The following is a 24,712-nucleotide window of genomic DNA, read 5'->3' as shown; positions in this document are numbered from 1 at the left end:
AGGAATGCAAATTGTGTGTTGACTTTTATTACAAGGGGATTGGAGTACAGAAATAAGAAAGTCTTGCAACAGTTTTTTTTAAATAATTCATGGGATGCAGGCGCCGCTGGCTAGGCCAGCATTTGTTGCCCATCACTAATTGCCCACTGAAGGCATTTAATGATCAACCACATTGCTGTGGGTCTGGAGTCACATGTAGGGCTTTAATGAAACCACACCTGGAGTATTGTGTGCAGTTTTGGCCTCCATATTTAAGGAAGGATATACTTGCCTTGGAGGTAGTGCAGCGAAGATTCACTCGATTGGTCCCTGGGATGAGAGGGTTGTCCTAGGATGAGAGGCTGAGTAAATTTTTTATACTCTGGAGCTTAAAAGAATGAGAGGCGATCTCATTGAAACTTACAAGATTCTGAAGTGGCTTGATGTGATAGACACTAAGAAATTGTTTCCCATGGCTGGGGAATCTGGAACATGGGGGCACAGTTTCATGAAAAGGTGTTGTCAGGCAAACCCCCCACTTGCCAAGACTGAGGCACGTATTATTTCACCAAATGAACATTAAGACTTAAAAAATTGCAAGCGCCTGACTGGAAAGACATTTGCATAGTACCAGACAATGTTGAAACGAAGGGAACCAATCCCTGCCCCAATACACAGAAGACACCTGGTCAAACCAGTCAGTCACGTGACCACCTACTGGCCAACTAGGGAGTTTTAAAACTGGAAAAACAGCTTTTGAAGAGACAAAGCCGTGTGGTCATGGAGTGAAGAAGGTTGTGCTCCTGGAACTGAAGCAGAACCCTCTCTGCCTGCCTCCAACTCTTTCCCATGGAACTGAATCTCGTGAAGACACATAAACTCAAAGAGAAAACAGTCTCCTACATGAACAAGGTTTAAGACGAATACTGGGCCCCAATGAAATGCAAGACCATATCTTCAATCAAGGACTACAGTGAGTTTGAGAAACAGTAACAAGATATTGCCTCAAACTGTCCTACTTATCTTTTCTTTTCCGCCCCTATTTGCATATGTGTATCGCGTGTGCATGTCATTGTGGCGCGTCATATATCCGTAGGCATTAACCGCATTAGAGTTTAAGCTTAAGGTTTAATAAATTTCATCTTTCTTCTTTAAAGCAAAGAAAGCCTGTTTGTGCTCATTTCTTTGCCTTATAATTGGAAAGTTCATGGGTAGCACAGTGGCGCAGTGGTTAGCACCACAGCCTCACAGCTCCAGAGACCTGGGTTCGATCCTGGGTACTGCCTACGTGGAGTTTGCAAGTTCTCCCTGTGACCGCGTGGGTTGTTGGCCGGGTGCTCCGGTTTCCTCCCACAGCCAAAGACTTGCAGGTGATAGGTAAATTGGCTGTTGTAAATTGCCCCTAGTGTGGGTAGGTGGTAGGGAATAGGATTACTGTAGGGTTAATATAAATGGGTGGTTGTTGGTCGGCACAGACTCGGTGGGCTGAAGGGCCTGTTTCAGTGCTGTATCTCTTAAAAAAAAAAAGGATTCACAAAAAGGGAGCTCAAAACACAGTGTGTTTAAAATTAAACCCTGTTACAATACGACCAGGTAAAGACAGCAAAAGAGCCCTAGACACATTTCTCACCTGGTCGTAACAGGGTCAATCATCTAAGACTGAGTTGAGGCAAAATGTCACCCCAGATAGTTGTGGATGCTCCATCGTTGAATACATTTAAGGCTGAGATGGACAAATATACAGGGGATCGTGGGAAAATGGAGTTGAAGCTGAAGGTAAGCATGCAGGTGCAACAGGTGGTAAAAAAGGCAAATGGTATGTTGACCTTCATAGCGAGAGGATTCGAGTACAGAAGCAGGGATGTCTTGCTACAATTATACAGGGCCTTGGTGAGGCCACACCTGGAATATTGTGTGCAGTTTTGGTCTCCTTATCAGAGGAAGGATGTTCTTGCTATAGAGGGAGTGCAGCGATGGTTTACCAGACTGATACCTGGGATGGCGGGACTGATGTATGAGGAGAGATTGAGTCGGTTAGGATTATATTCACTGGAATTCAGAAGACTGGGGGGGGTGGGGGGGAATCTCATAGAAACATATAAAATTCTAACAGGACTTGACAGGGTAGATGCAGGAAGGATGTTCCCAATGGTGGGGGAGTCCAGAACCAGGGGTCATAGTCCAAGGATACAGGGTAAACCTTTCAGGACTGAGATGAGGAGAAATTACTTCACCCAGACAGTGGTGAGCCTGTGGACTTTGCTACCCCAGAAGGCAATTGAGGCCAAAACACTGTAGGTTTTCAAGAAGGAGTTAGATATAGCTTTTGGGTCTAAAGGGATCAAAGGATATGGGGGGAAAGTGGGAACAGGTTACTGAGTTGGATGATCAGCCATGATAGTAGTGAATGGTGCAGCAGCCTCGAAGGGCCGAATGGCCTACTCCTGCTCCTATTTTCTGTGTTTCTATATTTCTATCAGCCATAATCCGATTGAATGGCAGAGCAGGTTCGAGGGGTAGTGCAGTCTGCTCCTGCTCCTATTTCTCATGTTACTTCCCCGGACTGTGTTGGTAGATTCCGGTGTACCTTGACTGAATAGTGTTGGTAGAGTCCAGGGTACCTCCCCAGGCAGTGTTGGTAAAGTCTGGGATAGCTCCCCAAGCAGTGTTGTTAGAGTTTGGGGTACCTCCCCGGGCAATGTTGGTAGAGTCCGGGTACCTCCCCGGGCAGTGTTGGTAAAGTCCGGGTACCTCCCCGGGCAGTGTTGGCAGAGTCTGGGGTACCTCCCAGGGCAGTGTTGGTAGAGTCTGGGAACCTCCACGGGCAGTGTTGGTAAAGTCCGGGTACCTCCCCGGACAGTGTTGGTACAGTCCAGAGTACCTCCCTGGGCAGTGTTGCTAAAGTCCAGGTACCTCCCCGGGCAGTGTTGGTAAAGACCGGCTACCTCCCCAGGCAGTGTTGGTAGAGTCCGAGTACCTCCCCGGGCAGCGTTGGTAAAGTCCGGGTACCTCCACGGGCAGTGTTGGCAAAGTCCTGGTACCTCCCCGGGCAGTGTTGCTAAAGTCCGGGTACCTCCCTTGGCAGTGTTGGTAGAGTCTGCGGTATCTCCCTGGGCAGTGTTGGTAGAGTCCAGGGTACCTCCCCGGGCAGTGTTGGTAGAGTCCGGGTACCTCCCCGGGCAGTGTTGGTAAAGTCCGGGTACATCCCTGGGCAGTATTGGTAGAGTCTGGGGTACCTCCCCAGGCAGTGTTGGTAGATCCTGGGTACCTCCCCGGGCAGTGTTGGTAGAGTCTGGGTAGCTGCCCGGGATGTGTTGGCAGAGTCTTGGGTAGCTCCCTGGGCAGTGTTGGTTGAGTCTGGGGTAGCTCCCTGGGCAGTGTTGGTAGAGTCTGGGGTAGCTCCCCGGGCAGTGTTGGTAAAGTCTGGGGTAGCTCCCAGGGCAGTGTTGGTAGAGTCTGGGGTAGCTCCCCAGGCAGTGTTGGTAGAGTCTAGGGTAGCTCCCCGGGCAGTTGTTGTAAAGTCTGGGGTAGCTCCCTGAGCAGTGTTGGTAAAGTCTGGGGTAGCTCCCTGGGCAGTGTTGGTAGAGTCTAGGGTAGCTCCCTGGGCAGTATTGGTAGAGTCTAGGGTAGCTCCCTGGGCAGTATTGGTAGAGTCTAGGGTAGCTCCCTGGGCAGTATTGGTAGAGTCTGGGGTAGCTCCCCGGGCAGTATTGGTAGAGTCTGGGGTAGCTCCCCGGGCAGTATTGGTAGAGTCTGGGGTAGCTCCCTGGGCAGTATTGGTAGAGTCTAGGGTAGCTCCCTGGGCAGTATTGGTAGAGTCTGGGGTAGCTCCCTGGGCAGTATTGGTAGAGTCTAGGGTAGCTCCCTGGGCAGTATTGGTAGATTAGATTTTTTTTTTTTTAGATTAGAGATACAGCACTGAAACAGGCCCTTCGGCCCACCGAGTCTGTGCCGAACATCAACCACCCATTTATACTAATCCTACACTAATCCCATATTCCTACCAAACATCCCCACCTGTCCCTATATTTCCCTACCACCTACCTATACTAGTGACAATTTATAATGGCCAATTTACCTATCAACCTGCAAGTCTTTTGGCTTGTGGGAGGAAACCGGAGCACTCGGAGAAAACCCACGCAGACACAGGGAGAACTTGCAAACTCCACACAGGCAGTACCCGGAATTGAACCCGGGTCCCTGGAGCTGTGAGGCTGCGGTGCTAACCACTGCGCCACTGTGCCGCCCTGGGGTAGCTCCCTGGGCAGTATTGGTAGAGTCTAGGGTAGCTCCCTGGGCAGTATTGGTCGAGTCTGGGGTAGCTCCCTGGGCAGTATTGGTAGAGTCTGGGGTAGCTCCCTGGGCAGTATTGGTAGAGTCTAGGGTAGCTCCCTGGGCAGTATTGGTAGAGTCTGGGGTAGCTCCCCGGGCAGTATTGGTAGAGTCTGGGGTAGCTCCCCGGGCAGTGTTGGTCGAGTCCGGGATGATCTAACTCTTCTCCTCTTGTTCTAGGAATCTTTCTTGCAATTATTCGCGATGTCTCAATTCGCCCATTTGCAGAGACACAGCTACGCAAAGCAGCAAGATCTTCTTGACCCTGCTGTACTGTGTGATCACCGTGCTCGGGCTCTTCTTCAACGTGGTGGCTCTGTGGATTTTCCAATGGCACATTCGCGAGAGGTCGGGGACCATCGTCTACATGAGGAATCTGGCCATTGCGGACCTGATGTTGGTCTGCTTTCTGCCCTTCCGCATCTTTTATTATCACCAGGCCAACAACCACAGCAATATTCCCTGTGAGATCGGCCTCATCATCTTCTTAGTCAACATGTATACCAGCATCTTTTTCCTGGCCTGTATCAGCCTGGATCGCTGTGTGGCCGCTATGCTGCCCTTGAAGGTGCGGATTTGGCACCTGCAGCAGGCAGCTCCCTGGGTCAGTGTGTTGCTTTGGCTGCTGACAATGGGCTCCAGCCTCCCCCCCTACCTCTCCTGGAAACTCAGCGGCTCGGGAGGACGTGGCTGCAGCTGTCTAGAGCCTGTCACCCTCACCAATAAACTGCCCCTGATCTTCACCCTGTCTATTGGCTTTGTCCTGCCCTTCTGCTTGATGCTAATCTGCTCACTCCTGGCCCTGCTGAAAGTCAGGAGTACGAAGGCCAGCGGTTCCCAGCTCCTGAATGCCCGCAAGATTCAGAACATGATCCTGTCCAGTTTTCTTGTCTTTACCATCTGCTTTCTGCCCTACCACCTCCTCCTGTGCCTCTACAATGCCCTGCAGCTCCGCATGCACCCCTTGGGCCAACAGCTGTTCCAAGCGACCCAGCTCCTTGCCAGCATGAACGCTGTCCTAGACCCCGTGGTCTATTACTTCACAACGGAAGCCTTTCAGAAAACCCACCTGATGAGGACAGTGCGCAACATGGCTCTGTGCAGGTGCAACAATGAGGATCAGGCACCAGCACAGACCAGTGGGGAATGCAGGGAGACTTTCAAGAAAGTAACGGAAACCACCCTCTTTCTTTAACAGTGTGTCGTAATCTGTCATTTTTACATCGTTTTTAAAACACAAGTTGACTCTATTTCCGAGACAGACTTTTGTCATTTTATTTTTTGCTCATTGAAGTATGCAAATGGAATGCCTTCTATTTCAGTCCAATCAAACCCTCTCAGGACAGGTGCAGCACGGGGTTAGATACAGAGTAAAGCTCCCTCTATTTTGTCCCCATCAAACACTCCCAGGACAGGGACAGCACGGGGGTTGGCTGCTTCCTAATTGGGACTCCAAAGTGCATCAACGAGGTGCAGCTGACAGTGCTGCAGTCAGTTGCTGGAGGTGCTGCTGGAGAGGGAGTGCTGAGGAGAAACTGCAAAAAAAAAAAAATAAGAAAAAAAAAAACGGGGTTAGATACAGAGTAAAGCTCCCTCTACACTGTCCCCCATCAAACACTCCCCAGGACAGGTACAGCACGGGGATTAGATACAGAGTAAAGCTCCCTCTACACTGTCCCCATCAAACACTCCCAGAACAGGTCCAACACGGGGTTAGATACAGAGTAAAGCTCCCTCTACACAGCATTACCCCTGAAATAATCAAGAGTGCCAAGCCTGCTATACTCTCAGAACTACATGAACTGCTATGCCTGTGCTGGGACGAGGGAGCAGTACCACAGGACATGCGCGATGCCAATATCATCACCCTCTATAAAAACAAAGGTGACCGCGGTGACTGCAACAACTACTGTGGAATCTCCCTGCTCAGTATAGTGGGGAAAGTCTTTGCTCGAGTCGCTCTGAACAGGCTCCAGAAGCTGGCCGAGCGCGTCTACCCTGAGGCACAGTGTGGCTTTCGTGCAGAGAGATCGACCATTGACATGCTGTTCTCCCTTCGTCAGATACAGGAAAAATGCCGTGAACAACAGATGCCCCTCTACATTGCTTTCATTGATCTCACCAAAGCCTTTGACCTCGTCAGCAGACGTGGTCTCTTCAGACTACTAGAAAAGATCGGATGTCCACCAAAGCTACTAAGTATCATCACCTCATTCCATGACAATATGAAAGACACAATTCAACATGGTGGCTCCTCATCAGAGCCCTTTCCTATCCTGAGTGGTGTGAAACAGGGCTGTGTTCTCGCACCCACACTTTTTGGGATTTTCTTCTCCCTGCTGCTTTCACATGCGTTCAAATCCTCTGAAGAAGGAATTTTCCTCCACACAAGATCAGGGGGCAGGTTGTTCAACCTTGCCCGTCTAAGAGCAAAGTCCAAAGTACGGAAAGTCCTCATCAGAGAACTCCTCTTTGCTGACGATGCTGCTTTAACATCTCACACTGAAGAGTGCCTGCAGAGTCTCATCGACAGGTTTGCGGCTGCCTGCAATGAATTTGGCCTAACCATCAGCCTCAAGAAAACGAACATCATGGGGCAGGACATCAGAAATGCTCCATCCATCAATATTGGCGACCACGCTCTGGAAGTGGTTCAAGAGTTCACCTACCTAGGCTCAACTATCACCAGTAACCTGTCTCCAGATGCAGAAATCAACAAGCGCATGGGTAAGGCTTCCACTGCTATGTCCAGACTGGCCAAGAGAGTGTGGGAAAATGGTGCACTGACACGGAACACAAAAGTCCGAGTGTATCAGGCCTGTGTCCTCAGTACCTTGCTCTACGGCAGCGAGGCCTGGACAACGTATGCCAGCCAAGAGCGACGTCTCAATTCATTCCATCTTCGCTGCCTTCGGAGAATACTTGGCATCAGGTGGCAGGACTATATCTCCAACACAGAAGTCCTTGAAGCGGCCAACACCCCCAGCTTATACACACTACTGAGTCAGCGGCGCTTGAGATGGCTTGGCCATGTGAGCCGCATGGAAGATGGCAAGATCCCCAAAGACACATTGTACAGCGAGCTCGCCACTGGTATCAGACCCACCGGCCGTCCATTTCTCCGCTATAAAGACGTCTGCAAACGCGACATGAAATCGTGTGACATTGATCACAAGTCGTGGGAGTCAGTTGCCAGCATTCGCCAGAGCTGGCGGGCAGCCATAAAGACAGGGCTAAATTGTGGCGAGTCGAAGAGACTTAGTAGTTGGCAGGAAAAAAGACAGAGGCGCAAGGGGAGAGCCAACTGTGCAACAGCCCCGACAAACAAATTTCTCTGCAGCACCTGTGGAAGAGCCTGTCACTCCAGAATTGGCCTTTATAGCCACTCCAGGCGCTGCTTCACAAACCACTGACCACCTCCAGGCGCATATCCATTGTCTCTCGAGATAAGGAGGCCCAAAAGAAAGAAGAACACTGTCCCCCATCAAACACTCCCCAGGACAGGTACAGCATGAGGGGTTAGATAAAAAAAAATGGGGTTAGATACAGAGTAAAGCTCCCTCTACACTGTCCCCATCAAACACTTCCAGGACAGGTACAGCACGAGGTTAGATACAGAGTAAAAAAAGAAAACAAAACAAAGCTAACAACAGATTAGAGTTACAATCTCTCTACACTGTCCTAGCTGCACAATGAGGGGATACAGTGAGGAGGGGACACAGTGAGAGTAGAGGGGTGGGCTGACACTGAGAGAGAGAGAGAGAGAGAGAGTGCTTTGCTCGGTTTGGGTTCAGTTTTACCATAGGGTACTGCTTGTTGACCGATTGATGCTATTTTAAGTAACCAGAGCCTGGGTGTGACAGGTGCGAACTGGAGGACGTCTGAAATGACACAGTTTCCACTTCTGCCCCCATCTCTGAACACAAAATGAGTCAGCACTGTTAAGTCAGGACAGCTTGCACTTCTGGGGCGAGATCGTCAGTCATGAGTAAATAGCAAGCTAGAGGGGGAGAGTGGAGAACAAGAGAGAGACAGACACACACACAAAGACAGAGAGAAGGGAGCAGAAGGGGCAGAGAGGAGAGAGAGGGAAAATGACACAGAAAAAGAGAGAGAGTCACAGAGAGAAAAAGCAAGAGAGAGAGAGAAAGGGACAGAGAGAGAGAGAGACATAGGCAGCAAGAATTCGGGCTGGGATTTTATCCGGCCGTCAGGAGTCTTAAGCGCTGGTGAAAGCCCTGCATCGCCCCCTCTGGAGAAGGCCCACCGGATCAAGTGCTAATAAGGCACGTAAGTAGAGAACCAAAGGCCTGTAAGCTGCCCAATAAGGTGGAATAACACTCAGAGAGTTTCTGGAATAAATGTTGCAATAAATGGTGAAGTTTTGACAGTGTCTCAGAGAAAGTCTCCCGATGTGCTTTCAAGTTCTCTTCAAACCTGCAGCAGCAAGTGAACAGTAAAGGGTGATATTCCTTTAAGTAATGACTGGGTTACTCCCAGTCAGCTGGTTGCTATGAGGAGAGGCCGTTAGGTCAATTACTATCCACCAAAATGCCTCCTTAATGAGGGCTAGCAGGGAAGAGAAGTGGCGATCAGCTGTTTTACAAGACATTGGGAGGCCGTTCCTAACGCTAACTTCAACTCCTTTCCCAAGATGGCGTCTTGCGCTGAACCGGCATTTTAACTTTAAGAGCCCATCTTGGCCACTCAGAGGCCCTTTAGCCGCTGAAAAAGCCAATGAAAATCGGCCTCATTTATCCCCTGTTTTTTTTCTTCTTTGGTGGAATGATTTGGCTCTAACTGTTTCCTTTGTGAGGAGCTCATGGGCATCAACCATTCACTCTTCCATCGGTTGTTCAGCCTCCTGTGTCCCAGAATGATGAGGTGGTTGGGAGAAATCCCTATTGCTCACACCCCATGAGGTGAGTGATCTGTTCCCCTCCGAACAGCAGGTTAAAAAGTCACGGAATCTAAAGGTCCAAGCTTAGAAACGGAATGTTCCAGAATCTCACCCCCCACCGAGTCTGGCATTTGGCACAAAGGCATCAGCAGGTACAGGGGGCAGGCCCACTGAGCGGGTATCAGGCCTCTGGCAGAGGCCCCTCGAACAGGTTTCAGGGGGAGCAGGTGTGGCACTGGTTTATTGAGTGGGTAACAGGAATATAAGATCATAAGAAATAGGAGCAGGAGTAGGCCATTCAGCTCCTCGAGCCTGTTCCATCATTCAATGAGATCATTTCTGATCTGATTGTGGCCTTAACTCCACTTTCCTGCCTGCACCCCCCACAACCCCTGACTCCTTTATCGATCTGTCTATCTCAGACTTGAATATATTCAACGACCCAGCCTCCACTGCTCTCTGGCGTAGAGAATTCCAAAGGTTAACGACCCTCTGCAAGAAGAAATTCCTCCTCTTCTCCGTCTTAAAAAGGAGACCCCTTATTTTGAAACTGTGCCCCCTAGTTCTGGATTCCCCCACCAGGGGAAACATCCTCTCACCATCCACCCTGTCAAGCCCACTCAGAATCTTATAAGTTTCAATAAAATCATCTCTCATTCTTCTAAACTTCAATGAGTATAGGCCCAACCTGGTCATAAGATAAACCCCTCACCCAGGAATCAGCCTGGTGAACCTTCTCTGAACTGCTTCCAATGCATGTATATCCCTTCTTAAATAAGGAACCAAAACTGTATGCAGTACTCCTCTAGGTGTGGCCTCACCAACACCCAGTACAGTTGACTCAAGACTTCCCTACTTTTATACTCCATTCCCCTTGCAATAAAGGCCAACGTTCCATTTGCCTTCCTGATTACTTGCTGAACCTGCATGCTAACTTTTTGTGAATCATGTACAAGGACACCCAGGTCCCTCTGTACCACAGCATTCTGCAGTCTCTCTCCATAAAATAATAATCTGCTTTTGTACTCTTTCTACTAAAGTAGACAACCTCACATTTTCCCACATTACACTCAATCGGCCAAACTTTTCCCACTCACTTTCCTTTGCAGATTCAAGAACACAGGAAATAGGAGCAGGAGCAGACCATTCGGCCCATCGAGCCTGCTCTGCCATTCAATACGATCATGGTTGATCTTACGATTCAACTCCAGTTTCCCGCCCGCTCACCATATCCCTTGATTCCCCGAGAGACCAAAAATCTATCTATCCCAGCCTTAAATATATTCAACGATGGAGCATCCACAACCCTCTTGGGTAGAGAATTCCAAAGATTCACAACCCTTTGAGTGAAGTAATTTCTCCTCATCTCAGTCCTAAATGATTGACCCCTTATCCTGAGACTGTGCCCCTGTGTTCTAGATCCCCTGACCAGCGGACATAATCTCTGTGTCTACACTATCCAGCCCCTTTAGAATCTTATATGTTTCAATGAGATTGCCTCTCATTCTTCTAAACTCCAGAGAATACAGGCTTTATTTATGCAAACTCTCATCATAGGACAACCCCCTCATCTCAGGGACCAATTTAGTGAACCTTCACTGCACTGCCTCCAGTGCAAGTATATCCTTTCTTAAATGTGGAGACCAAAACTGCACACAGTATTCCAGATGTGCTCCCACCAAACCACAATGGACAGGAGGAGGCAGAGAGAGAGATCCAGGATGCACAGACCTGATAATGCCCCCCTTTGTTACTCCCAGAAACAGGCCCTTAATGCCACACGCTAACATCCAACCCCACCCCCGCTGCCCTCTCCATTCCAATGAACTGCTCCACCTCTGCCCATTGATAACCCTCCCCTCCCAGAATGACACTGGGGCTAAGAGGGCTAAGTTATGAGGACAGGTTTCACAGGCTCTGCTATTCTCTTGACTGTGGAAGATCTAATTGAGGCGTTTCAGATGATTAAAGGATTCGAAAGGGTTGATAGGGAGAAACTATTTCCTCTGGTCGGGGGAGACCAGAACAAGGGGGCAGAAATTCGCACCAGGCCATTCACGGGTAATGTCAGGAAGCACTTCTTCACACAAACACTCTCTCCCCGCAAAATGCTGTTGAGGCCGGTGAGGGCAATTGAGAATTACAAAAGTGAAATTGAGAGATTTTTATAATGTAAGGGTATTGGAGATGTGGAACTAGGGCGGATTAACGGAGCTAAGGTACAAATCAGGCATGATCTAATTAACTGGCGGAACAGGCTTGATGGGCCGAATGGTCTCCTCCTGTCCCACGGCACCTGCACCCCTCCCCCATGCTCGCTCGCTCCATGGTGAGGCTGGACCAGGAAGGAGGCGGGATGGGTGAGGGACCGGGGGGTTTGGTGGTCAGCTGCCTTGTGAGGGACGCCCCCTCACCAGAGTCTCCTGTGCCAATGGGTGCTGTCGGTCAGGACTTCCTGTGCCAATGGGTGCTGTCGGTCAGGACTTCCTGTGCCAGTGGGTGTTGAGGGCCATACCACCAGGCCTGGGGTAGCTCCCAGGAGGGTGTTCTGCCCTTTAACCCTGAAGTGGCTATCACCTGTAGTTGCCGTTGTTCCCCAGCTATCTGGCAGTTTGTCCCGGCGAGCGGTGCCGGTGCCAATCGGGCAGCCTCTTCTGTCTGGCAGTGCCAGCTTCCCATCCAAGGACCCCAGTGGAGGCGAGGTTCACAGTGACCGTGTCCTCCAGCAGCTCAGGTGATCCAATGGCAGATACCGTGAAGGGGAATCAATCCAGGTGATTCGGAATCCTCCGGAATGGCTCCCAATAGATCAGAAAGGTTCAAACTGGTGCAACCTGGGACACAGCAGTTCACGCACAAATCTGAACGCTCGAGCACCCGCAACACTGTCACTTACAACAACAACTTGCTTTTACATAGCACCTTTGAAATAGTAAGACATCCCAAGGTGCTTGACAGGAAGATTATCAAAATTTCGCACCAAACCACATATAGGAGATTACGCCACGTAGCCAAAGGCTGGGTTAGACAGGTAAGGCTTGTCTTAAAGGAGGAAAGAAAGGTGGAGAGGTTCAGAGAGGGAATCGCAGAGCTCAGGGCCCAGGCAGCTGCAGGCACGGCCACCAATGACGGAGGGATTAAAGTCAGAGACGTAAACCAGACCAGAACTGGAGGAGGTTTGAGAGATAGGGCAGGGAGACACCATGGAGGGATTCGAAAAGAGGGATGAGAATTTTATAATCGAGGTGTTGCTGCACAAGGGTGATGGGTAAAAGGAACTTGGTGCGAGTTAAGGTATGAGCAATATCCAGGGACAGTCCCGGGATCTTTTCCTGAGATCTCTGTGTCTCGGGACAGGAAGCCCAGGCACGGGATCCCACCTTGAGATCAGTGTGTTCTGTGACAGGGAGTTCAGGCCTGGGACCTTTCCCGAGATGACTGTGTTGATCATGTGGGCGGTTATATTAATGTTGTGGTTCTCAGGAATCCCACAGTGAACTTTGAGTTGAAGCGAGTGATGAGTTGTGACATATGTATGTAACTGTCGGTGGTTTTTATTTGGTTGCCGTGGTCACACCTCGGGTCTTGTGTAATGTAAGTTTAATAGATTCCAAAGGGAACTATAAAAACGACTGTGCAAAGCTAGCAGTGCAACATCGCCCTTCGAGGCTCAAACATCCACAGACTTTGCGATTGGCTGTTTTGTTTCCCTTGTGACCTTTGGCACCGGCTGCTTAACATTGAACAGCCAAGGTACCGGGAGCCAATCAGATCTCCCCAACACTGCTCGCCTGACTGAGGCCTGAAAACTGGGCCGGTGCAGCCACCAGCTGGTTGAATTGCATGTGAAGGGCCAAGGGGAATGGGGAGAGGTCGTGGGGTGTGTCTTGGTGTCCTGGGGTCACTCCTGTTTCTCTCGGCCGACAGTTATAATTCGGCACTGAAAGTGAGGGGTCAATATACCCACCCCCCCATCCCAGTTAATGCCAGGTGCAAGCAGTGGGAATTACCCCCCCATTCTTGTATTTAACATCCGGAGCTGCTGTCTTTCAGATGAGGTATTAATCCCGCCACTCGATAGGCTCAGGCCCCAGGGAAACGGACCTCAGCAGATCCACATGCCTTTGCGACACTGGACGGCCAGATTCCTGCAGGCTTCATAACGTGGCCTGTCATCCATTGTCTTCACTGGTCCGCCAACATTTACATCTTTATGGACTCCCGCCTTCCCAAGGCCAGTTGAGAAAGGGGCAGACTCGATTGGAGATTCCCAACTTCCCTCAAAAAGCACTCCTAACCATCATTTTCCAACAACCATGTAAGAAATAGGAGCAGGAGTAGGCCATTCGGCCCCTCGAGCCTGCTCCGCCATTCAATAAGGACATGGCTGATCTGACTGTGGCCTGAACTCCACTTTCCTGCCTGCCCCCCGTAACCCTTGACTCCCTTGTAGATCCCAAAAATCGAACTCATCCTTGAGTATATTCAATGAGCCAGCCTCCACTCCGCTCTGGGGAAGAGAATTCCAAAGATTTGCAACCCTCTGAGAGAAGAAATTTCTCCTCATCTCCGTCTTAAATGGGAGACCAATTATTTCGAAACTGTGCCCCCGAGTTCTAGGTTCCCGCACGAGAGGAAACACCGTCTCTCAGTGCCTGATGAATCAGTGAAAGTCTTCAAATAAAATGAAAAGACCCACGGTTATTTGTAATGCCCTCAATGAGTTATCTGTCGATTCGCTCACCGCATTGCCTAGAGGTAATGAAAGTATGAATGAGGGTTTCAGCAGCAGATCAACTGAGACAGGGGCGAGGTCAGGCAATGGAAATAGGCCAACTTAGTGCTGGAGTGCATATGTGATCGGTAGCTCATCTCGTGGTCAAATATGACACCAACAGGTTCAGCCTCAGACAGTTGCCAGGGAGAGATATGGAGTCGGTAGCTAGGGAGCAACGTTTGTGGTAGGGACCAATATCCGTCTTCCCAATATTTAGTTGGAGGAAATCTCTGCTCATCCAGGACTGGATGACGAATAAGCAGTCTGATAACTTAGCAACAGTGGAGGGGGTTAAAAGAGGTGGAGGTGAGGTGGAGCTGAGTGCCGTCAGTGTACCTGTGAACACCTTTTAGAAGATGTCGCCGAGGGGCAGCATGTAGATGAGAAATAGGAGGGGACTAAGGATAGATCCTTGGGGGACACCAGCGGTAATGGTGTGGGAGCAGGAAGAGAAGCCATTGCAAGTGATTCTCTGACATCAATTAGATAAATAAGAATGGAATCAGGTGAGAGAAGTCCAACCGAGCTTAGACGACAGTGGAGAGGCATTGGAGGGGGATGGCGTGGTCAACCGTGTCAAAGGCTGCAGACAGGTCGAGAAGGACGAGGAAGGATAGTTTAACTTTGTCACAGTCACACAGCATGTCATTTGTGACCTTGATTAAAAAAAAGTTTTTTTGTGACAAAGGCAGAAACCCAATGGGAGGGATCCAAACATGGAGTTCCGGGCAAAATAGCACAGATTCGGGAGACAACAACACGTCCAAGGACTTTAGAGAGGAAAGGGAGGTTGGAGATGGGAGCAGTCGTTTACAAAGGTTGAATTTTTTGAGGAGAGGGGCTGATGACGGCAGATTTAAAGGAGAGAGGGACAACACTTGAAGAGAGAGAACTGTAAACAATGTTGACTAACATGGGGGACCTGGAGGGGAGGTTGGTTGGTCAACAGTTTAGTGGGAATAGGGTCGAGGGGGCAGGAGGTGGGTCAGACGAGCTTGGAGAGGGCAGATAAGAGAGAAAGATGTGAGTTCAGAGGAAGGGCAGGGAGGAACATTAGAGGAAGTTTGACCAGATGTTTCATTGAGCACATGGGGGTAATGGGCTATCAGGACCTGGCAGGAGTTAGGATACCAGCACTGGGTAACTGGGTAATTATCAGGGGAACAAGACACCCAATCAGATTTCTGACTGGGCTAGGCCTCTTTTGAGTACCCAAGTCACCGCCAGGTTTGCAGAGCTGGCTCAGCCTTTGCTGCAGCGAATCCCAAGAGAGCCAATACACCATGGCTCATTTACTGTGTTCCCGGCCTCACGGAGGCTGGTACGTCTTGTGGTTTTCTGTGCAGCAAGCGCTCACAGAGAGGAAGTAATGCAAGCCTGTAACTTATTTTCACATATACTGGTCAGTAAAATGAAAGCCCCCGGGATTCAGGGCAATATAGCAGGTTGAACCCAAAATTGTTTCAGTGACAGGAAGCAAAGGGTAATGGTCGACGGATGTTTTTGTGAATGGAAAGCTGTTTCCAGTGGTGTTCCACAGGGCTCAGTGTTGGGTCCTTTGCTGTTTGTGATATATATTAATGATTTGGACTTAAATGTGGGAGGCATGATTGGGAAATTTGCTGATGACACAAAAATCGGTCGCATGGTTGATAGTGGAGAGGATAGCTATAGATTCAAGAATGATATCAATGGTTTGGTTGAGTGGGTAGAAGAGTGGCAAGTGGAATTCAATCCAGAGAAGTGTGAGGTAATGCACTTGAGGAGGGCAAATAAAGCGAGGGAATACGTAATAAACGGGAGGATATTGAGAGGTGTAGAAGAAGTAAGGGACCTTGGAGTGCATGTCCACAGGTCCCTGAAGATGGCAGGACAGGTCGATAGAGTGGTGAAGGAGGCATATTGAATGCTTTCCTTTATTGGCCGAGGTATAGAATACAAAAGCAGGGATGTAATGCTGGAACTGTATAAAACGCTGGTTAGGCCACAGTGGGAGTATTGTGTACAGTTCTGGTCACCACATTACAGAAAGGACATAATTGCTCTGGAGAGAGTGCAGAGGAGATTTACAAGAATGTTGCCAGGGCTCGAAAGTTGCAGCTATGAGGAAGGATTGGATAGGCTAGGGTTGTTTTCCTTAGAACAGAGGACGCTGAGGGGTGACTTAATTGAGGTGTATAAAATTATGAGGGGCCGAGATAGAGTAGACAGGAAGGACCTGTTTCCCCTCGCGAAGAGGTCAATTACCAGGGGACACAGATTTAAGGTGATTGGTAGAAGGATTAGGGCGGACATGAGGAAAAACTTTTTCACCCAGAGGGTGGTGGGTGTCTGGAATTCACTGCCCGGATCGGTGGTGGGGCAGAAACCCTCAACTCATTTGAAAGGTACCTGGACATGCACCTGAAGTGCTGTAACCTGCAAGGCTATGGACCAGGTGCTGGAAGGTGGGATTAGACTGGTCGGCTAGTTTTCGGCTAGCACGGACACGACAGGCTGAATGGCCTCCTTCTGTGCTGTAATTTTTGGAGAAGGGGCATTACTGATCTAGATAAGTTGTGGTGATGATCTAGTGGTTACACCATTATTGATACTAACTTTTTATTGCAAGCTTATCTCATTAACTGAGTTAAATTCCTTAGCTGCTGTGGGATTTGAACTCATGTTTGTCAATCATTGGTCTAGGCCTCTGGATTATTAGTCCAGTAACATAAGCACTCTGCTTATCGTACCCACTAATCCCAAATCCCATCCAGTTCAGTTACACAATCTAAAAATTGGCCTCAGTAAAAGTGGCCATAAAACTTCAGGTTTGTTGTAAAAACCCATCTGGTTCGCTAATGTCGTTTGGGGGGGGGGGGGGGGGTTTACCCGGATTGCCAGCGGAGAGCAACTTTCTGCAACTTCCATTAACTAGGAGGTGTGAACCAGGAGAGTGTGGAGCTTTGGCAATGGACACTGTTCATCAGCGAACAATCTGATTGTTGTGTGCATTTTAAACAATTCACACCATCAGCATGAAATACTTTCAGACACCTCAACAGTGAGGTATGGGTTTATTCAATGGATCCAGCATGGGAGTGAGGCCGAGTCACTGGGCTGGATTGAGGTCTGGTCACCAGTCTGGAGTGAGTTCTGGTCACCAGTCTGGTGTGAGGTCTGGTCACCGGTTTGGTCACCGGTCTGGAGTGAGATCTGGTCGCCAGTCTGGAGTGAGATCTGGTCACCAGTCTGGTGTGAGGTCTGGTCACCGGTCTGGTCACCGGTCTGGTGTGAGGTCTGGTCACCGGTCTGGATTGAGGTCTGGTCACCGGTCTGGAGTGAGGTCTGGTCACCGGTCTGGATTGAGGTCTGGTCACCAGTCTGGAGTGAGATCTGGTCGCCAGTCTGGAGTGAGATCTGGTCACCAGTCTGGAGTGAGGTCTGGTCACCAGTCTGGAGTGAGGTCTGGTCGCCAGTCTGGAGTGAGATCTGGTCACCAGTCTGGAGTGAGATCTGGTCACCGGTCTGGAGTGAGGTCTGGTCACCAGTCTGGAGTGAGATCTGGTCACCGGTCTGGTATGAAGTCTAGTCACCAGTCTGGAGTGAGGTCTGGTCACCGGTCCGGATTGAGGTCTGGTCACCGGTCTGGAGTGAGGTCTGGTCACCAGTCTGGAGTGAGGTCTGGTCACCAGTCTGGAGTGAGGTCTCGTCACCAGTCTGGAGTGAGGTCTGGTCACCAGTCTGGAGTGAGATCTGGTCACCGGTCTGGAGTGAGGTCTGGTCACCAGTCTGGAGTGAGGTCTGGTCACCAGTCTGGAGTGGGATCTGGTCACCGGTCTGGTGTGAAGTCTAGTCACCAGTCTGGAGTGAGGTCTGGTCACCGGTCTGGATTGAGGTCTGGTCACCGGTCTGGAGTGAGGTCTGGTCACCAGTCTGGAGTGAGGTCTGGTCACCAGTCTGGAGTGAGGTCTCGTCACCAGTCTGGAGTGAGGTCTGGTCACCAGTCTGGAGTGAGATCTGGTCACCGGTCTGGAGTGAGGTCTGGTCACCAGTCTGGAGTGAGGTCTGGTCACCAGTCTGGAGTGAGATCTGGTCACCGGTCTGGTGTGAAGTCTAGTCACCAGTCTGGAGTGAGGTCTGGTCACCGGTCTGGATTGAGGTCTGGTCACCGGTCTGGAGTGAGGTCTCGTCACCAGTCTGGAGTGAGGTCTGGTCACCAGTTTGGAGTGAGGCCTGGTCACTTGGCTGGAGTGAGGCCTGGTCACCGGTCTCGAGTGAGGCTGGTCCCCAGCCTGGGGTGAGGCCTGGTCACTGGGCTGGAGTGAGGCCTGGTTGCCAGTCTTGAGTGAGGCCTGGTCACCAGTCCTGGAATATCCATACTCAATGTCTCAGTACGCCAGCCCTCAGTGGCTCCCTCTCTGGGGAGGCTGACAGAAGAGGCCACTCACGTGAGAGGGGAACATGCTCAGGGTCACGGCTGCCTGGGTGGTGTTCCAAACCCTGCTTTGTGGGCTTATAAATGGGCAGGTCAACACTGCCTATGAACAATGTCGATCCATCTCCAGACTGCAGCACATCCTCAGCACATTGCGACTCCCCAGCACATCCCCACCACAGAATGCATAGGACCCTGAGTGCAACTGCAGCAGTCGATCAGCCTGAAGCTCGCCATCTAGTGTTTGAATTCGCAGAATTCAGGAGCCAACTTGGCAGTTAGCTGTCATCGGCCTGACAAATCCCAATTATATGTGCTGCTGCTGACTAACACTCAGACCAGAGCAGACATGAAACTCAGTATGAAACAGTCACTGAGAGAGAGGGAGAGAAACACAGTGGAATTAGAGAATTTAACAACACAGGACAAGACTGTTGAGTCCTGTGCCAGCTGCTGGGAAAGCTATTTGGTTCGTTCACACTTCACTCCCTTTCAACATGGCCCAGTGAATGTTCCTGTTCAAGGATAGATCCAATTCCCTTTGGAAAGACAGCACTGAATCTGCTTCCATTACCCTTTTCCAGCAGATCATTCCAGACAATTCCTCGCTGTGGAAAAGGATTATCCTGAACTTCCTTCACTGGCATGTTTGCTAATCACATTCAATCTGTGTCCTCTGGTTAACAACCAGACCACAAGACCAAAATAAAACACAGCATTCAGCTTTCCATCAAAATGTCAAAGTTAAACACGCATTGGAGCAGGGGGAGTATTTACAAACACTGAGGGAGTGCCGCACTGTCAGAGGGTCAGTATTGAGAGAGTGCCGCACTGTCGGAGGGTCAGTACTGAGGGAGTGCTGCACTGTCAGAGGGTCAGTACTGAGTGTGCCGCACTGTCAGAGGGTCAGTAATGAGAGAGTGTCACACTGTCAGAGGGTCAGTATTGAGAGAGTGCCGCACTGTCAGAGAGTCAGTATTGAGAGAGTGTCGCACTGTCAGAGAGTCAGTATTGACAGAGTGCCGCACTGTCAGAGGGTCAGTATTGAGAGTGTACCGCACTGTCAGAGGGTCAGAATTGAGAGAGTGCCGCACTCTCAGAGAGTCAGTATTGAGAGTGTGCCGCACTCAGAGAGTCAGTATTGAGAGAGTATCGCACTCTCAGAGAGTCAGTATTTAGAGTGTGCCGCACTGTCAGAGAGTCAGTATTGAGAGAGTATCGCACTCAGAGGGTCAGTAGTGAGAGAGTACCGCACTGTCGGAGGGTCAGTATTGAGAGAGTACTGCACTGTCGGAGGGTCAGTACTGATAAAGCGCTGCTGTGTTGGAGATGTCGTCTTTTGGATGAAATATTAAATCGAGGTCCAATCTCCCATCACATGTCAAAGATCCCTCAGCCATTATTCGAACTATAGCAGGCGAAGTCTAGCCAGTGATATAACCCTTGAACCTAAAAACAGCAGCCCTGGTCATTATCACCGTTGCTATATATGGCATCTCGCTGTACAGAATTTGGCAGTTGCATTTCCTCCATTACAAATGGTGAATACACATTAAAAAAAAAGTCACATTGGCTGGAAATTGCTTCCAGAATGTAAGAAATGGGACCTTTAATAAATGACATTTCTCAGAATACTATAGAATTGTCATGGAAACAGTAGTATGAAACAGACTGACAGAAAAGCTGTTTTCCTCTCTATCAAAAGGAACCGAGACGATAAGGGAAGAAAAGCATGACATTCCCGAGGGGCTCATATAGATGTCACTAGACACCACATACATTCCGAAGCTGATGCAAGGGAGTCTTCTAGTACCCTGTGTACCCTCTTATCTGCACGAGTGTCTGATGAAAGCTAACATTTGACCTCCAGTGTGAAGTAAACTGTAAGATGACCTGGAGCTGAGGTGATGGACAAGGGGGAGGTGACCCTTCCCCCCACCGACGATTTGGGTACCTGTCCTGTATTCACTGTATTCATAGGATGAATTACCAATCCCTAGAAATAAAGTATATAAACAGGAGCACAAGAAGGAAATAGTCAGACTTTGAAGGACGAAGGAGGAACCTCCTGAAGCTTGGCTTCGGCCTAACACTTTGGTTAGCTCGAGAAGACTGAGGACTGCGTAGAGACCACCTGCACTTCGCCTGCCTCATCCACCAGGGAAATTGACAACACTGTATGAACTGGAATCAGTAATCTGTTCAATCAGTCACGTGTCGTATGTCTTATCTTTCCAGTTAGCTTAAGTATCTTCATACTTAAATTGCTACTTCTTAATATGCATTGTATTTAAACTGTTGCTTCAGAATAAACCATTTTAAAATTACATTATGAGCGCGACCACCTTCTTTGGGTATCTGTGACTCCCGAACCTAAATCTTACAGGGTGGCCTGAGCTTGTGAAAGGTCTTGCGGTTGTTACTTAATCTGAAGATGAGTTTCTGACCACACTCCACCAAGATGACCAACTTCCACTTCCATAACATGGCCTGACTCTGTCCCTGACTCAACTCATCTGTTGTTTAAACCTTCATCCAGGCCTTTCTTAGCTCGAGACTTGACTACTCCACTGCTGTCCTGGCAGCCTCCCATCCTCCGCCATCTTGAGTTCATCCAAAACTCTGCTGCCCGTAACCTAACATGCGCCAAGTCCTGTTTACCCATCATCCCTGAGCTCACTGATTTATACTGGCTCCCGCCTGAACAGTGCCTCAATTTTAAAATTTTCCTGTTCAAATCCCTCCATTCCCATCGCTCCACCATTGGCGGCCGTGCCTTCAGCTGCCTGGGCCCCAAGCTCTGGAATCCCCTCCCTAAACCTCTCGGCCTTCCTACCTCCTGTCTTCCTCCTTTTCAGAAACTTGAAACGTACCTCTTTGACTGAGCCTTTGATCAGCCGTCCTAATATCTCCAAACGGGGCTCGGTGTCAAACTGTTTGCTAATCCTGAGAAGCAGCTTGGAACGTCTTGCCACATTGAAGGCGCTATATAAATGCAGGCTGTCATTATATGAACTGGAGCTTCTTACTCGTCTTCTGTTGAGTCACCCCCATGTTTAACCAGAACTCATGGGAGGAGAGGGCGCTCTCTGTTTGCGTATTGTTTGAAACATGTCTGTCGATGTACAGCGGATGCCAGCAGTTGAAGAAATCTGTTGAGCTGATAAGGACCTCTGACGTTGGTCAGTGAGCATTCTGTGCACTATCAGCAGGCAACGCATGAACAGACACTATTTTTATCCAGCAGTGTGTCTGTGTGTGTGTGAGTGGGAAACAGGTAGCAGCTGCTCGATGCGGGGGGTAGCAGCAAGATGGTCTTAGTTATCTGTTTGAAATGTTCATTTTGCCAGTTTTAGGAGTCCATGTCAGTCCCGGTGAAGTCAGGACACTCACCAGCTGCTGTGGCCCCTTGAGAACCGTCCGCTCACACTCTCCGCCCAGGGCTCCTCACACAGCGACCCGACGACAGCAGCAGTCACACAGTTCACAGAGTTGGAGAACAATAGAGAGTGGGGGTGGGGGAGTGGCACGGGGTTGTCAGGACCCAAACACCGTGTTCAAGTTGCAGTGACGTTTCAAAGCCAGAGAGGAAAAAACAAAAAAGAGAGGGAGAGACAGAGAGAGAGACAAAGGGCTGAAATTCATGAGCGCCGCCAATCGCGGTGGCGCGCTCTGACCTCGGCGGTCCTCAGGCGCGGCTGCACCGTCGCTGAGCCCCCGCCATACAGAACATTTGACCCTCAACCCCTTCCCACCATCCCCACCACCAATCGGAGTGGGTTTCCCCGCTGCCACACCGCTCCCGACCTGAACATTTCACTGCTCCCCCCTCCCCTCCCCACCAGTGTCACACCTCGGAAATTCCTCAATGGCCGGAATATTGGCGTGGGACAGCCCCCCGGGACAAATTAAGTGGACTTGCGTCTTTTTAGCTTAATTTTAATATTGAAATGAAGGGGCCGCACCAAGGCCTCGCAGCCACCGGTAAAATACAGTGCGGCATTCTAGGTGTCAGGGGTCGTGGCGGGCCTCTCCCGGAAGAATTTCCCAGGCACCCCTGCCACAACCCCCGAACCCGGAGGCCTCATAAATCTCAGCCCAGAAAGACTGAGAGAGATAGTGACAGAATGAAAGGACCAAAATTATAGGGGAAGCGAGAGAAAAGGGCAGAAAGGCAATGAGAGATGGAAAGAAATAGGGAGAAAGAAAGAGGGAGAGAGACAGGGAGAGAGAAATAGAGAGGAGCAGTTCTTGTAACCGACAGTGCATTGAAAGGATAAGATCACTAGTTCCCTCAATCAGTTCACGCTGGGGATGGACAGATTCCTCGCACACTTGACATCATTCAGAGTAAAGCCAGTATTCCAGATTACTGACATGATTTGTATTTACACAGAGGCCAGATGAATGTGCATTGTAGCAATGGGACAAATGTCTGTCACAGAGGCTACTGAGATCGAGGAAACATTTTCTTCACACTGTTGCCTATATGCTCCAGTGAAGCGTAAGTCTCATGGGGAGCAGAATTATATCATCCCAGTGGTGCGGGAACAGAGGCTGCAGGGTTGTGGGTAAAATGGCGTGGGCCCACGTTGAGCCAGCTCCCCAATAGCTTCCCACCGCCAACCAATTTTACGAGATGTGGATGGTGGGACCTTGGCGGTGGGCAGGTAATTAAGGGTGCCCGGTCGTGACCCATCCGATCTCAATGGCCTCCTCCACCACCATGGTGGTGGAAGTTACTCCACCTCCGGCTTGTTGACGCTCCCTGGCATTCTGCACGTGCTTTACCAGCAAGCCCAGACATATGCAATGTCACTCCCGTCTCATGGCCCATCCGTGCTGCTCTCTCTGAGGCTCTGTAAACGGGCAACACCGCGCCACTGGGGTGGCAACGGAGAGGTGGCCGTTCAGCCATCCAAACCCGGCATTCACCCATCGCTGACCACGGGGTTCGGTTGTGCGTGAACTGGGCACCTCAATGTGGATGTTGGTACCCGGGTCAACCAACCCGTCTCGCATTTCATGAGCACCTTCTAATTCAGGCTGGGCTTCCAGTTTGCCGTTCTAAATGCCACTTCGCCTTTCCAAACAGCAGCAGCTCATTCAATCTCATCCTGCGCTCGGTCCAGGTTCTCGAACCGCCCCTCGGCCGGCTCACTGTCGCTGCCACCTCCAGCCATGCCTACTTCATCAGGCTTGCGGGCTCCTCCTTCCACCTGCTGGAAACAGGATATCTCTGCTTTCCCTTTTCTGCCACCTCCAGGGAGGAGTCACTGAATCGGGCAAGTGACCCTTCCTTGTGCTGAAGCCATTGCTCCACAGTCTTCGTTGATGTAAGCCCCTTTCTTTGTAGCCTGTGACTGCAGCCTCACTGTGTATCTCAGTGGCCTATTAACAGCCAAATAAAGGCCCCCTCCTGCCACTGCTGGGATCTTACCAGCGGTGAGGTGGGGGTGGGGAGGGCTCCACCATGCAGGGGAGATGCCTTGTCAAATGAGGCGCCCTCCCTATGGGCTTGGTTGGGGGGGAGGCTCCCTCCTCCATGGGCAATTTGTGGCCCATGGAGCACCCCCACTGGGAACAACTTTACCCCCCGGGAACCCACCTCCCACTCCTCAACCCCCCTCGCCAGGGCCTTCCAGACAGGCCCCGGTGACCTCGCCTCCTGTCCGGGCTTGCAGTGCTGGGCCTGGGTCTGAGACCTCTACAGTACTGGATGTGGCCACTGCTCCCAGTGGCGCTGCTGAGCTGCCAGCCCTCTGATTGGCCAGCAGCTCTTGGAGGCGGGATCCCCATCTCTTTAAAATCTCTAAAGGGACGGGGATCCCGCCTCCTAAAACTTTGAATCAAAAAAGACCGGAGGTTTGCCCTGCATTTCCGGCCCAGCGCTGGGAGACCTGCCTCCAGAAATAAATCCAGCCCATGGTCTGTCCTCTCAGGTTATAAAATATCCCACAGCACTATATCAAGACGATCACAGGAAATCCCTGATATCCTTGCCTATTTGGCCCCAAGATGAGTTTCCGACCACATATCTACAACATCAGAAAGACAACCAATTTGCACCCCAATAGCATCTCCTGTCTCAGCTTAACTGTCGCTGCTTTCATTACCGCTGGACTTGACTATTCCAACAGACTCCTCGCTGGTCTCCCACAATCTACCCTCCATAAACTTGAGGTCATCCAATGCCCTGCTGCCCACGTCTTAGCTCGCACCAAATCCCGTTCACCCATCACCCCTTGACCCCGCCGTTCTATGTTGGCTTCCAGCTAAGCTTCGATTTTACAATTCTCATCCTTGT

General features: G+C 50.2%; 1 protein-coding gene across 4 annotated transcripts in view; it reads left to right on the top strand.

The window, feature by feature from the left end:
* The window catches only part of LOC137357584 (G-protein coupled receptor 35-like), a 201,040-nt gene extending 180,324 nt beyond the window's left edge, over nucleotides 1-20,716 (top strand). For 3 of the 4 annotated variants that reach the window (XM_068024025.1, XM_068024026.1, XM_068024024.1), the window contains exon 3: nucleotides 4,492-6,646. In XM_068024025.1, the coding sequence (XP_067880126.1) occupies nucleotides 4,492-5,506 (1,015 nt within the window). In that variant the 3' untranslated portion in view covers nucleotides 5,507-6,646. Of the gene's footprint in view, nucleotides 1-4,491; nucleotides 6,647-20,110 lie in introns of those variants that run through there. The other variant, XR_010971191.1, reaches the window with a different exon arrangement.
* The last annotated feature ends 3,996 nt before the right edge of the window (nucleotides 20,717-24,712 follow it).

Source organism: Heterodontus francisci, chromosome 48, assembly GCF_036365525.1.
Source record: "Heterodontus francisci isolate sHetFra1 chromosome 48, sHetFra1.hap1, whole genome shotgun sequence".
NCBI classification, from domain to species: Eukaryota; Metazoa; Chordata; class Chondrichthyes; order Heterodontiformes; family Heterodontidae; genus Heterodontus; species Heterodontus francisci.
Note: the sequence above shows the minus strand (reverse complement) of the source record. Positions and strands in the feature narration are given on the sequence as shown.